This window comes from Haplochromis burtoni, unplaced genomic scaffold, assembly GCF_018398535.1.
Source record: "Haplochromis burtoni strain Fernald_Lab_line unplaced genomic scaffold, NCSU_Asbu1 Contig_432, whole genome shotgun sequence".
NCBI classification, from domain to species: domain Eukaryota; kingdom Metazoa; phylum Chordata; class Actinopteri; order Cichliformes; family Cichlidae; genus Haplochromis; species Haplochromis burtoni.
The window spans coordinates 50,666-65,497 of NW_024582793.1; the positions used below are offsets into that span (position 1 = coordinate 50,666).

The 14,832-nt window shown below is 41.5% G+C and overlaps 1 protein-coding gene across 1 annotated transcript; it reads right to left on the reverse strand.

Moving 5' to 3' along the window:
* Positions 1-1,738: 1,738 nt before the first annotated feature.
* On the reverse strand, positions 1,739-14,351 carry LOC102313335 (NADP-dependent malic enzyme). The gene is made up of 15 exons (XM_005945076.3): positions 14,037-14,351; positions 13,494-13,716; positions 11,049-11,182; positions 10,273-10,422; positions 9,869-9,944; positions 9,616-9,777; positions 9,351-9,454; positions 9,166-9,275; positions 8,160-8,257; positions 5,407-5,520; positions 5,217-5,322; positions 4,468-4,610; positions 3,448-3,621; positions 3,138-3,236; positions 1,739-2,738 (listed from the first exon to the last, which is right to left on the reverse strand). The coding sequence occupies exons 2-15, from the start codon at positions 13,713-13,715 to the stop codon at positions 2,577-2,579; spliced, it is 1,854 nt and encodes a 617-aa protein (XP_005945138.1). The 5' UTR covers position 13,716; positions 14,037-14,351; the 3' UTR covers positions 1,739-2,576.
* Positions 14,352-14,832: the final 481 nt, after the last annotated feature.

Below are 14,832 nucleotides of genomic sequence, written 5' to 3' on the forward strand. Positions count from 1 at the left end.
AGCTCCTTGAGCAGCTCTATACTCAGAGCGTTCTCACTCCCGAGGCGTAACATGTCGACGTTTTGTCACGTCCCGCGGCGTTCCTGAGGAACGCGAAAGGAGACCTTCGGCGTTCTTATGGTACGCGGCGGGTTATGGCTGGAATCCAGTGCAATGACGCTCCCGCGGTAATAGACGTTCCAGCCCTGTATTCCAGCCCTAAACCTAACCTTATCCCTAGCCCTGACCATAACCTTATTCCTGACCTTAACCAGGACTTTAATGATGTTAAATAGCGTGTTTCTAAGCGATTTGAAGAAAAAGAGCGAACATGTGTAGGTTCAGTCCAGACGGTTCTCATATTTCCTCTTTTTCCGAGGTCGTCATTTAGGAACGTGGTGGGTAGCCGAAAACGTAATATGTTGACGATTTGTCACCTAGCGTAAAATGTTACGCTTTGGGAGTGAGAACGGGTTGCACACACAGACCTATAAATAAAGTCTGTCTATTGCAGGAAACAGAGACTATTTAACATATTGGACTGACTGGATAATCTTTAAGTGACCTACTCCTTTTATTTATGGGTTATTAACTTCACAGATGGTGAACCACAAGTAGTAGTACTGATGCATGTTGCACTAAAGGGCGATTGACATGTTTTATGAACAAGAAAATGACGTAAGACTTGATTATTTCGTAATTATTATTTAAAAGATAATAATTAGGGGCCGGTATTGTAAGAGCCAAAGTCAATGTTTATGTTTTTCCTTTTTGTTTTGGTGGCACAGGTGTATAGCTTTACCTGCGTCTCAGGTGATGGTATGTGGGTGTGGTCACAGTCTATTTACCTGATGTCGGTGTTCGCAGCAGGTGTGTTGGGTGAGTGGTTTGTGGGCAAACTTTTCTGTTGACCGTCATTTTTTGGCACACCAGTTAATCCATGCGCTAGTTGTAAATTGATTGAAAGCGCAAATGTTTGTTCTTGTTTTGTTCTTAAAATAAATGCGCAAAGTACAAGTACGACTCATTATGGATTATTGGAGGCGCGTCACAGGGACACAACCAACTCAGCCGGCCGCGGCTTTATCTACGGATGAAAGTCGCAACACATGGTTCTTACACACACTGGACATTCTGGACATTGTTTTCACTTCATCACTTAAATCACTTTAAGCATATTTGCACTGCACAAGACATAATGTGGATTGCACAACACTGGTCACTATATTCTTCATTTCCAGTTAATACTTGTACAGCTGCTGTTATTGTGTATATATTTATTTATGATTTCTTCATACATTCTTATATAGTTCTATATTGTGTATTTTGTTGTACAGTTATTTTATTTTCAACTTTAATTTATATATTTTATCTTATTCTCCCAGTTAAATTTACCCTTCATTCTAATTTGTGTTGTACAGTTATTTCATTTTTAACCTTAATTTATATTTTTTTTTTTTATGTGTGTTTTCCAAACCACCACATCTACCCCATGAACAAGTGTGGTTTTAGTCCTTCTGAGCACAGGAAATAATCAGGAAATTATGCATTTCGTTTGAAAGACTTTCAGAGAGCCCAGAGAACCAGTGCTCAAACCACTTTAAAAATGACAATGAAGTCTGGCTGCTTGCAAGAAAAATATAAAGAAAAGAAGGTTTGCACAAGACTTTTGCACAGTGCTGTATACGGTTGTAAGCTATGTAATCTGTTTGGGGGGGGAAAAAAGAAAAAAAAAAAAAGAGTCCAGGATGCACTCATATCTTATTGATACTTTTATTTAAAAAGCTTCATGTTCCCTTTGAAAACTTCAAGCATATCTCTCAGTGCTAAAGCGTCCACAGCATCACGTCCTCTAGGAGTAAAATATGATACAGCTGACAACTTTGGCAAAAACACATTAGGCAGAGCTCTTTACAAAACAAACAAAGGGAAGCACAGCACTGTGAACAAAAACGAGGATAACTCAATTTACCGATGCTTCCTCCAAACACATAAAAAAAGAGTATGTGAGTAGTGCCTGCTGTCAGAAATCACTCGTTTTATATAGAAACAGGTTGATAATGGAGTGTTTTATGCCCTGCGTGCAGGCTAACATATGTGCACACAGGGACGGAGTGGAAAATCTGGGACGAGCCAGATGTGTCTCTTATAACAGTTTGAACTTGGAATATGAAAACATGGACATCCTGAGTTCACACAGTAAGAGGCACAGAGAGTCTTCAAAATAAGTCCTCTGTTCCTTCATGTCAAGACAAGAAAAACATGTTGTGATACACTGTGAAATCAGATTGGTTTATGCTGTGAGAATGATATCTGATATGCTTTTGTGCGTATTTAAAATGGTTTTTTATGGAAAACTAAAAGTAGAGAGCTAAAAGAGGATAAAATGACTTGAAATAACAACACTCAGAAAACTGAGATAATCTTCTTATGTAGTATTTGGTTGGCTTTACTCGGGGCAGCTGTTTAGTCACATAAATAAAAGAAAAGAGAGACAAAAAAACGAAAAGGCAAAATTTCAGAATAGAGGCAATTTTTACGTGCCGCTACGGCAGCGTGTTTAGTTTAGAGAGAGAACGAGACGCCGATGACCCCAATCACACGTCCTGGACCTTCATGGCCTCCTCTGGCCAGTCGTATGTGTCCAGAGTGAAGGAGTCGTAATCAGAACTGTAGGTCTGAGACAGCACAAACGCCTCCTTGTCCTTAGGCTCCGGGTACACTGAAGCAATGTTGTTTCTGTATGCGTAGTTGACGATCTGGGAAAGGAAGAAACAAAAGGAAAAATGGGGATTTTGGACACTTACAAGGGGCAACTACACCTGACGGGGTAGAGCAGGTTATCCGCCTATTCCTCCCTAAGACACTGAGCCTGAAACTTCGAGGCTGAACCGTTTCTCTTTTACTGTACCTGAGCGATTGATTCTGGGTAAAAAAAACCACTAGGTCAGAGAAATGAAGATTAACATATATTTAAATTCCATGAATTTGATTACTGTTCAAATGTAAATATCACAATATACATTTTATGGCAAATCTCAACTTAGGAATTCAAAACTTTATTTAAAAGCCCAGTGAAGAGGGCAGCAACCCACACTCACTACTGCATGAGATTGAGGTTATATGTTTCAGAAGTACCAGCTGACCAGCTTTCCTACCTTCACTGCGATCTTGAAGGACACCTCTCTAATGGTGTTGAGAGGAGGATAAAGCCTTCCCTCAGCCAGGTGCTCCTCTGTGACCATGTTGGCGATCGCCTGAGAGAAACAGGCAAGGACAGCCAATTAAATTATTTTGATGTAAATATAATAAAGATTAAGTTTGTCTCAGGAGAGAAATCTAAACATTTACATGATTACTATGTACGGTCTAAAGAGAAAGTAAAAATAAATGCATCTAAAAATCTAGTTTTTGAAATAAAATCCTCATCTAAATATGCGACGTACACACAGTAATGGTGGAACGTACCTCTGCGGTGGTGAGGAAAATGTCATCAGATATGTGGCGGACTCCGCAGGCTATAACGCCCAAAGCGACTCCAGGGAAGACGTAGGCATTGTTACCCTGTCCGGGGTAGAAGGTGCGTCCATCTGCCAGCGTCACCTTATGAAAGGGACTTCCACTAGCAAAGATGCCCCGACCCTTGTTAAAGAGAGGGGAAGGAGCGAGTTCACTTCATTAATGATAATTAAAATAAAAAAAAACAATGATGGAAAACCATGCAAGAATGTGGTGCTTTTGTATATGCTGTGAATGCTTCATGATTTCATTTACAATCTACAACATTATATAAAATATAAGTAACAACAGAAGTGTCTTAAAGCCGTATTTTAATCACAGTAGAATGCAGAAAACACATTAGATGTTTAAACTGAGAAAATGAACTATTAACTCAATGTCAACAACAGATTCTGAGAAATCTGTGCAGAAGGATCAGGTCAACAATCAATATTGGATGTCCGTGACTTAGAAAGACACCACCAGTGCTGAAAGATTTTAAAGCAACATATGCCTTACGTATTTCAACAGCCCAATGACAAACCACATATTGGATCTACAATATGGCCAGCATGGCTTTGTAGCAGAAGAGTGCGGGTGCTGAACTGGCCTGCCTGCACTCCAGACCTTTCATTGGCTGAAGACGCCTCGAGCGTCACAAAACAAAAAACATGACGAATCCTTTATCAGACAAGAATGGGTCAGCATTCCTCTCCTGAAAGTCCGAAGGCTGGTCTTCCCAGTTCCCAGATGTTTACAGCCACACAATGGTAAACATAAACCCTGCCCCAACCTTTTTGAGACACGCAGCTCCCATCAAACTAAAAATGACCTTATTTTTTTCTTAAAATTGTACATTTTTTCAGTTGCCTTCTCCACCCTATTGTGAATAAATAAACTCCAAAACTCATTTTTTATTTTTACACAGCATCCAAACTTTGTTGGAATTGGGGTTGTAATTTTGGGAGGGTGAGTTGAGTTGAGCGTTACCTCTGTGAGCTTGTAGCACTGCTCTGCTGTGCACTCGGCCTTGCTGGTAGGATTACTCAGAGCAAAGATGATTGGCCTCTCGTTGAAAGACGCCATGTCTTTAATTATCTTCTCTGTAAAGGCTCCTCCAATTGCAGCGACGCCTTTTCCAAAACAAGAACACGCCAGGTTCACCACAACAACGGCACTAACACGATGTATCAATGCTGTCATTTAAAGGACTCTGATCCTGGTTTAGTGAAATCTGTTTAAAATTAAAGCCTCAGTTTTTAGTTTTTAAGTTAGGATCCATTTCTTTTTGTAGTTATCTTAATTTATTTAACTTAATTTAAGTAACTTAAAAAATTATAACTTGAATGTTGAAACAACGCTGTCTTGTCATCCAAGTGGTTCTACAGTTCTGGCAGTTCATCAAACATGCAGTGTTTGGAATTTAAACCAATAAACATTGAAAATACTGTTGAATTTGATGAATTGGGTTAAATGGAAAGAGAGAGAATTAGTTGATTTGTAGCAAATTACTAAGGTGTTACTGTAATAAACAAAGCTGGATGCAAGAAATTCACCTTAAATAGCGTTGTGTGTTTTCCTGTACCTGGTTGGGAATTGGTGTAAATGGTTAAATAAAAAAGGTTAAAAAATAGTTTTACGTATGACACTGTGGATGTTTTTAGCCTTTAAAGTAATACAAAGCTAAAAAAAATTCCCAGGATTTATCCACTGCATGCACTTTACTGAAGTAAACTCACCTATAATGGCAGTGGGTTTGATGGTGCTCACCACCTCCTCCAGCGTTTTGATTTGCGCGTGCTCATGAGCAAACTCCTCCTTCTCGTGGTTTAGGTGGCTTCTTCCCTGTATTTGTGTATAAAGATCTTGTTTCACGACTCCACATCCAGCTGTTTTTTGCTTTAGGAAACACATGAGGAAATATTTTACCTTCACAATGAGGCCCTTTGAGTCCACCATCCAGATCTTCTTGGCAGCTTCTTCTTTACTCAATCCTTCCTTGGCCATGGCCATTATAAGCAGATGAGCAATACCCAAAGCAGCCTGGTGGGGAGAAAAAAGTCCCCATTATAGTCCCCACTTTTAGATACAAACCTAATCTCAATAAATATTTAGGCTACGGTGGCACAAAGGCAGTTAGTGAATTCTGAATACGATGCCAGCACCACATTTAAAAAAAAACTGGGATTATGCTAGAAAGTAATGCTAAACAAATTGAGTTAATTTGTAATGGGAGAGGGTATTTAAAAAAAAAAACATCAATAAAAAAAGATGGAGATAGCTGGACCACTCTGTGAAAGACTTGGTAATGAAATAGTCAAATGAAGGACATTTTTATTCATTGAGTTCTATTGACGTAGAACCAAATCATAACAATAGTCACCTCAAGGTCCTTTAGACTGTAAAGTAAAGACCCTACAATGTTAGAGAGAAAACCCCCAACAACAAGATGATCCTCTATCAGCAGCACTTGGCGACAGTGGAAAGGAAAACCCCCCTTTTAACAGGAAGAAACCGGTGGCAGTACCAGGCTTAAGGAAAAGGAGCCTTTTGCCTCGATTGGTTGGTGGTGATGGGAAAGAGAAAAAGGAGAGCCCAGAGAGATGAGGGTGAGGAATAACCAAGGCGAGAGAAGAGCCAAATTTTAATGACATCCAGATGTGGTGTATAAACATCTGAGGCGATGTTCCAAAGAGATAAATGGAGAAAAATCACTCATGGGAAGCCACCCAGCCTCTTAGGTGAGAAACAGCAAGTTTTAGTTCGTTTTAGCAGCATCTGTGTTTGCAGCCTACAAAACGTTCACCACAGAAACATTTGGAAAGCTTTTAAAAGTCATCGTATAGAAACTCCAACATGTTTCCAAGAAAAAAAACAACCAATTCAAAAAGATTACGCCGCCTCTCCTTCCTGGCGTGGCCGGCCAATTTCCCCAAATGGCGTCTCATCCTTCCAAAGGGCATTAGAGGAGAGTAGGAAGGAAAACTACCTTCTCCAGAAAAAAATGCAACAAATTGAAGAAGCGAAACTTCAACTGGAGGACAAGTGTAGACGAATGGAAGCCCAAAATAAAGAGCTGGAAGAAAGACAACAGCGCCAGCCGGACATAAACATTATTAATGAGGGCTGGGGAATCAAGTTTGCTCAGACCCGAGAGCAGATTGTACACCTCATCAAAGAAAACAAGCAAAAGAGTGCAGAACTAAAAGAAATGACCAACAAGCTCCAAGACAAGAAAACGATGACTGATAAGATACAATGGGATCTCCAATACATGGACCGAAGGAATCAGCTCCTCCAAAGACAGCTCCATGAAGCTGTGGAAGAAATGAAATAATCCCTCCTACAGAAGGAAGAGCAGGACAAAAAGCAAAGAGACATGCAGCACGAACTGAAGAGCATGCAGGAAAAATACCGAATGCTGAAAGAAAGCCTGGATGAAACACTGCGCCAAAATAAAGACCTTCTTCAACAGAAAGAGCAACAACAAGAAAGACTGAAAGAAGGAAAACGTATCGTCCAGGACTTTGAGTCTAAAAATCTAAAACTGCAAGAGTTTTGTAATCAGCTGGAGGACAAAGCAACTAAAGTGGAAGAAGAAAAGGACAAACTGGAGAAACGGTGCTCACAGATGCAGAAAAGGATCGATCAGATAGCGAGAAACAACTCAGAGCTCGTTAAGGGGATTTTGGTGGAATTCAATAACTTGAGGCGTGAAAACACTCAAATGCAGGCACAAAAACAACAAGACAAAATACATGAAGACCTGCAGCTCACGCTCCAAGAAAAGAAACGAGCAGTTAGAAGACAAGCACAAAGAGGTCCAACAGAGAAATGCAGACATGCACAAGGACAAGCTGATACAGCAGGCAACATCCAAACAACTCAAAGACAAGCTTGAAGAACAACAAGCAACATTAGAAGAGGTGGAACAAAGATGTGAGAAACTTGAAAAGCAAAACACAGAAACAATCGATGAGCTGAGAAATCTCATCCTGGAGAAAAAAGCGCTCGTGGAAAAGTGCATGAAAAAAAAGAAAAAAGGGTTCCACTTGTTCCGGAGGAGAGACACTACTGCTTCCTCACCTGATGTAGCCTCGTCTTGCTCCACCTCCGTTAACCCCCCCCCCAACCAGTCCCGGCAGTTAACTGTCCCCTCCAGAGCCTGGTTCTGCCGGAGGTTTCTGCCTGTTTAAAGGCAGTTTTTCCTCCCCACTGTCTCCTCTGCCTTTTTTCTTTATTTACTTGCTTGTTTAACTTTTTTCCCCAACTTATCTAAATAATAAACCAATTGAATTTATCCTTTGAGTATTTTTCATCTCATCTTTACAGAATTTTTCCAAAACATTTTCAAACATTCAGATCTGTCTTTTATTTTCTTCTTGAAACCTAAATGGAGAAACACATTGTGCACTTTACTTCTCAAAGAAAAATGCTGCTTTCTCATTTTTTTTAAATATAGTGCTGGCATCAAATTACAAATCTAGTGTATAGCATGTTTTCTTCTTCAAAACACAGTAAAATCTGGCATTTTGTCTTTCAAACATTTTTTTTTGTAAAAGTAAATGAAATCCCTTGTCATTCCAATTTGACAGAAGGCACTGTTTTCCTATCTCTCGGGGATTAAGGACAGTTATTTTTGCTCCAAACACCATAAAATCCTAGAGAGCAAATCCTCTTACCTCGCCTGCCCCTTGGAAGACAAAAGTGTGGTCTGACAATTTGTTCTTGGTGATCTTTAAAGCTGCTAAGATCCCTGCAACAGCTACAGAAGCCGTGCCTGCAGGAAAAACAAAACACTCGTGATTGCAGTCTGAAGTCTCTCTCATGATCTCTTACAGTGAAACGCTGTACAAACAACAAACAGAAAAGGATTTGTATGAAAGTGGTCAGGTAGAAGAACGTGGTTGAAAATCAGTGGGAAAAAGCAGTCAATGTCCAGAGAAAACCCTCAGGTTAACTCTCACTGATGAGGTGAGAGTTAATAGTTAACAGGTGAACTGTGAGTGCACGATGACAATACGGAAAGTAAAGATGGTGAAATTTAAATAAATACTTTTTGATGTGTTGAAGTGAAACTTTGTAACTATTGAAAGAAAATTAAAGGGACAACATTATCAGAACTGACACTGATGCTTTTAAATTTCCATGTGTGGTTTTCTTCAGCTAGTATGACCTGTTACTTTAACTACAAAGCATTAGTTTGACTTTTATTTGTATGACCTGCTTCACTGTACTAAACAGCCAGAAAGTAGCTGATCTTGGACTTAAGAAGTTTGCTGAAGCAGCAGCTATTTGATTTCCTCTAAGTAACCTGATGCGTTACAGTCACAAAGATAAAGTTTTTCTGATTTCCTTTTTGTTGCAGAACTAAAATGATGATCATCACTGGGGAACAGTTGGTGCTTTATGACTTAGGCTAGTGAGGGCAAATATAACCGCCTGTTTAGAGTAAGCTGCTTTATTTTTACTTCTTTGTTTCATTTTTAGTTTTGAGTCTTCACAGAATCTTGATCTGTGTTGGCTACGTTTTCGTTTGCTGTCTGAAGCATTGTATTTCTGAAACAGGAATCCTGAAATGAGGAAGATTTCAGAAATTTTTTACCCAACTGAACCCATCAACATATTGTAGTGTATATTATAAAAGGTAAGACGCTCCTGGCTGTAACGCCATGAGTAATAAAGCACCTTGGATGTCGTCGTTGAAGGTACAGTATCGATTTCTGTACTTGTTGAGGATGCGAAATGCGTTGCTGTTGGCGAAATCCTCAAACTGTATGAGGCAGTTCATCCCGTACCTGTGGAGGAACAGCGTGGTTAGTCTGACATCAGCACTGCCTCCTCATCCTTCATTCACCTGTGCTTTCACTTACTTATCTGTCACTGCTTGCATGAACTCATCAATCAGTTCATCGTACTCCTTTCCTCTGATTCTCTTGTGCTTCAGCCCAATGTACAGAGGGTCATTGAGCAGTGCCTGAACGGAAGGACGTTTAACAGGTCAGCAAATTAATGAAAGACTTAAACCGTGCATGCATGCATCGGCATCTGTAAACTATTGCCAGATCTTTGATGAACCAGGTTTTATGAGCTGCTATACTAGCTCATAAAACCTGATTGCTCTGAGGTCATGCTCACCTGGTTGTCTGTGCCAACATCCAGTAGCACAGGGAGACACTGCTGTGGCCGAACCCCACCGCAGGCTGTGTAGAGCGCCAGCTTCCCCACAGGAATGCCCATCCCATAGCTGCCCAGGTCCCCCAGGCCGAGGATACGCTCCCCATCAGTCACTACGATGGCCTGTGGATGAAGGCAAACACTTTCACTAACGTGTCTGAGACATTATTTTCTTAGAAATCAGCAGCCGCCAGATTAATTGCGTGCCGTTTACCTTTATGTCTTCTTCTGGCCAGGAGTTGAGCATCGTGGCAATGTGGCCTCGGTCATGGATGGTGATGAAGAGTCCTCTGTAAATGAGTCAAGTGATGATACAAGTAGTTAAATCTGTTTTCCGACTAACACTGACGCCGATGCACATGCATACCAAAAACGGCACAAAAATGAGCCCAAAACAAGCATGAGAACAAGGAAAAAAACATTTAAGCCGATGCTCACTGTGGGGCTCAAATCTAACCCATTTATTTTAATTAACCCCTTAGCAGTCCTATTAGTCCCCTAAACCATCCAATGTCCCGTGGGCGGTACGTCCGACTGCTAACAGTTTAAAGCAAATATCTAACCCAGCACTAGCAAGGTGTACCTAATGAAGTGGCTGATGAGTGGAATGAAGTTTACCTTGGTCTCCTGAAGGCGAGTCCATATTGCTGGCAAGCCAGGCCGACAGTGGGAGTGTAGACGATTGGCATGAACTCCTCGATGTCAGAGGTCAGCAAACGGTAGAACAACTTCTCATTCCTGTCCTGTAGTGTCATCAACAGGATGTACCTGAGACAGAAAAAAACATTGTGTTTCAGAAACGCAGTAGGCCATTTCTGATCTAAATATTTCTGTATAATTACAATGTGTCTAGTCCAAAAATTCCCTAAAACCCCTTTTAAAAATTATTATTTTTTTGCATATTTAACCATTATTTGGCTAAACGCAGTGAGATGCTGGTCGTTTGATTCAGTGAACCACTTTGTTCAAGACTGAAATCTGGACAAAATTTTGGGAACTGAGGAAAACTCCTCCCGTGGTTTTGTGCCGTTCTTGTTTCATGTAAGATTTCAGTTGCTCAAAGGTTTGTGGCTGTTTTAGACTGCAGGCAGGTCAGTTAACACTCTGACTCTACTACAGGGCCATACTGTTTTTTGAAAAGCACCGCTTTGGTATTACTGCATTTTTACACCATTGTGGCTTTAATATTTTAACCAAACAGTTTTAATGACTTGGAAAGAGTCACATATGATGTGTGAAACAACCACAAGTCTGGACACTGCTTTGAAAGCATTTAGCGGGAGCCCTGATAAGCAGCATGTTCAGTGGGACAACCTCACTGAACTTCTGCAGCTGTCATGTGGTTTCCATCTTGAACAGCACCAGCTTTACTGTTAATGAGTCTGTTCTCTCACTTGTCCAGAGGATTGGAGCGTGTTTCGTAGCTCTTCATGACGCGCAGGACTTGGACATCCTGGGACAGGAAGCAGGGGGGTAGCAAGCCGTGGATACCCAGTTGTAAGCGCTCCTCCAGGGTGAATGCCATTCCCTGTAGGGCGGAAGAAGGCCGATTATGTAACGCTAAACTAAGTAACCAACTCAGTCAATCCAGACCACAATGACTCATCCTTTAGGCATCACAATGTGAGCTTAATTATGAGTTAGTCATATACAAGCACGGTGGCCTTTTCCATGTTTTTTCTTTATGTAAACCGGTTGCCATCTTTGCACTGAAAACAAATGCAGAGCAAAAAGAACACGTAGTAAACAACAGGAGAAGGAGACTGACGTTTTTTTTCTGGTCAGCAGACTTGTACCCTTCTGCCTTCTGGTTACAGTTACTGTTGCTGCTCTCCTCCCTCCACGCTGGCATTCTTCCCACAAAGAGTGCTCATAGGTGGGGGTGTGGGGTTTAATCTATTTATTCTGCCCAATAGTAAAGGGAGCCTGAACCCACTCCCCTGTCAGCTCGACTTCTCTTTCCTCCTCGTCCCCTCCTTTGATTCTTCCTCTAGTGAAAACACTGACCTACATGGGGGGAAAAAACTGGCCTTTCTAGGCTCAGCTTGTTTTTCTGTGGGTCTTCATGAGCCCATGTCCTGCAAATTATTCATGCTGGCAGAGTGGAGGCTGAAATATGATAGTGCTATTTACAACTATTACTCCTAGAGTTATTACACAAGCTGCACGCTTTGCATTTTAATTGCGAGTTGCATGCCACGTGGCACCACCGTGCTCGACAATGGGTTCTGCAGCTTAGGGCAGGTCGTTAAATGGAAACGATGATTCATTAGTACATTAAATAACAAAAAATTTTAATGTATTCCTGGAAGCAGAGGTGACTGAGAAGAAAGTCACAGATTAACAAAGATGTGCAAAACCTATCAGAGCGAGCAAGTAAAGAGGCGCTAAAGTAAACCCATTAAGGTGACACTCCTCACCAGGAGTTATAATCAACCCACGTTACACACAGCATGTTAGCACACGGAGGAGAAAGTGAAGCTGAAAATGTGGGCTTGTGCGTGAGCTGTAAAGTGCTATTAGCTTAACCTTTAATCAGACCTTATCATTGGTAAAAGATTAAAAGCTGTAATATAGTTTTACAGCAGAATACAGCGAAGGGTACAATGAGATTCACATGAACTAATTCAGTTAAATGTGTTTTTGTTAGTTGGGTGAGGGAAGGGGGACTGATTTGGACTGTAACACTGTGTGATCAGAGCTCATCTGGTTTCTATGGAAACACTGAGTGCAGACTGCATACTGTCATCTGTGCTGTTTGACAGAAAGTTTGAAACACAAAGATTTCACTCGGTAGTTTGAAAAGTTGTTTTTTCATCTAAGCGGGGCTTCACTTCCTGATTGCTTGGACTTAACTGACCTATGAATCAGCACGTAGCTGCTGACTCGACACCAGCGCTGGTGGAAGGAAACATGACCGACCTGATATCAAGCAAAATCTGGTGTTTTTGCGGTGCTAGCAAGGCACAAAAAAGTACTCTCTCTGTGAATTCACTTTTTGAAAATGGTGACAGTCTATGTATTTATTACACTCCACAAGGAGAGACAGAGGCAGAGTACGACAGATGTTACAGGAATCTGTAGAAAGACCATTCACAGCTATGTCAGTCTACTATGTTGTATAAATAGGAAGTGCTGTGGCATTCATAGTTTACTTAGGAGCAATTCAGAATGTGATATTTTTATTGTACTCTCTGTTTATGTTCCCTCACCATCATACATGGTATGCGGGACATCATGTGGCCTGTAGACACAGCTGTGTGACCCAGGCTGGGTTTAAGAAATATGGTTCCTTGCAGTAGTTTGACATCAAAGTTAAAAAAGTATATTAATGTCCTTTGTTATGGCCTTAAAATTATGCGCTTGCTACTACCTCGGTGCCTTTTGTGATGCTTTTTTTTTTTTTTTTTCCCCCAAGCGTTGCTCATAAATGTCAAATCTTTGGTCATTTTACCATTTCACCTTATGTTACACACCCAAAAGAAATACATTTACATTACGATTAGGCTTTGATTATGAAGCCACCATCAGCTCTGGCATATGGCCTCTGTGTGCATCTGTGTGTAATACAAACAACATCACACACATTATTCATTAGCTGTGTTACATCAACAGAAGCAACTAAAATCATTAAAAGCCACACAACAGGCAAATCACATCTACATGGATCTAAAGTAGAAGTGACTGATCCATAATAATAATAAGCATAATCTGCAGTGGAAAACTCACTGTATGCCGTCATTACCTGATATTAAACATATGCACGAAGCATTGTAAGATGTGCTGCTTGCCTCACTCTGGATTGGGGAAGCTGTAATACAGGACAGGCGTGTGCTCACCTTGTTGAGGTAGGGGTTTCTGGTGATGTCGTAGCCCCTCTTCTTGGTATTGACGGTGGGCTTGCGGCTTGTCCCGGAGTGGCAGACCCGCACAGCTTGGAAAGAGGCCCTGTCGGCCGACAGGACCCCTGCAGCCGGGGCACCTGATAGGACCCTCATCATCCCGCCTGTGGCCATGCGCCTGCACAGGGACAGTGCGGCTCTTCCTGGGAGAGAGTTCATGCTGCCAGAGCGTAGCAAAGACACAGAATACATGCTGTGAATAACACGGGTTCAGCTGATCCTGCACTGCAAGAGAGTCTGACCCGGGTCACCAACTAAGATAAACAACAGGTGCTCCGGTCTCAGCAGACCTCACACATACAGTGATAGCACTGAAATGACTCAGTGATGAAGACTAAAGCCGCTGCGATAGGCATGTTTTTACAGAAAACTTGCTCCGTGGCGCTAAGCTAACAGCAGCTTTTCTTTACCGGCGGAATGCTGTCAAGCTGCTAATGCTAGCTAGCATGTGGCTAATACTTCGTTAGCCGCTGCCCTCACCTGAAATCTACGAAAAGCTGCTGTGCACCTGACTTCTGTCTTCACAGGCAGACGCTGTCTTCTCTGGCCGGGTACTCCGGTTGTTTTTTTTGTTTTTTGTTTTTTTTACTTGACGCTGGGGAGGGTGGTGAGGGGAGGAAGGAGGATCGACAGCTAACAGCTGATCCAGACTCACTTCCCTCCTTCAGTCAGCCTCTCCAATCAGCTTGCAGCCTAACCCACTTTCCCCCCTCACAGTCTCCATCCTCACAGCCTCCATCTTCAGCATCTGCACATAAAAAAATGACACTTTAAGCTCAGTGGATTGGATTACCAAGGAGAACCGCAGTCTGTTTTTAATAGTAGAAGCATGCGCATAAAGTGAATGTTTGCACTTGATCTTCCTGACTGTTCTTTAAAACACTAGCATCCCCAGGCTTCTACCTTTCTACCTATAAAACCCGGAGAGCAGTCAAATGGTGGAAGTGGAAGCTAAATTGGCTAGTCATTCATATGTATATTAGGAGAATGAATTGTTTGTACCTCACTTTATATTATTTGTAAATATGTGTACAAATGGTTGGTTTTTTGTACTGTTTTTATCAATAAATGTCAGCAACAAAGGACCTACACCCATGTGTGTTGATTTCTCCCTAAGATGGCAAACTGAAACACTCCACTCCCCCACCCCTCCCTCCAGAATTCCTACTTAACAGCCTAATATACATATGAATGACTAGCCAATTTAGCTTCCACTTCCACCATTTGACTGCTCTCCGGGTTTTATAGGTAGGAATCCCTAAAATGATGGCTCTCC

Excerpts from the sequence above, each read along its gene's own strand:
- LOC102313335 (XM_005945076.3), bottom strand. The coding sequence starts at position 13,715 with ATGAACTCTCTCCCAGGAAGAGCCGCACTGTCCCTGTGCAGGCGCATG. Across the intron at positions 10,423-11,048 it reads CGCTCCAATCCTCTGGACAA|GTACATCCTGTTGATGACAC; the intron begins GTGAGAGAACAG and ends TTTCTGTCTCAG. Across the intron at positions 3,622-4,467 it reads AGTGCTACAAGCTCACAGAG|GGTCGGGGCATCTTTGCTAG; the intron begins GTAACGCTCAAC and ends CTCTTTAACAAG.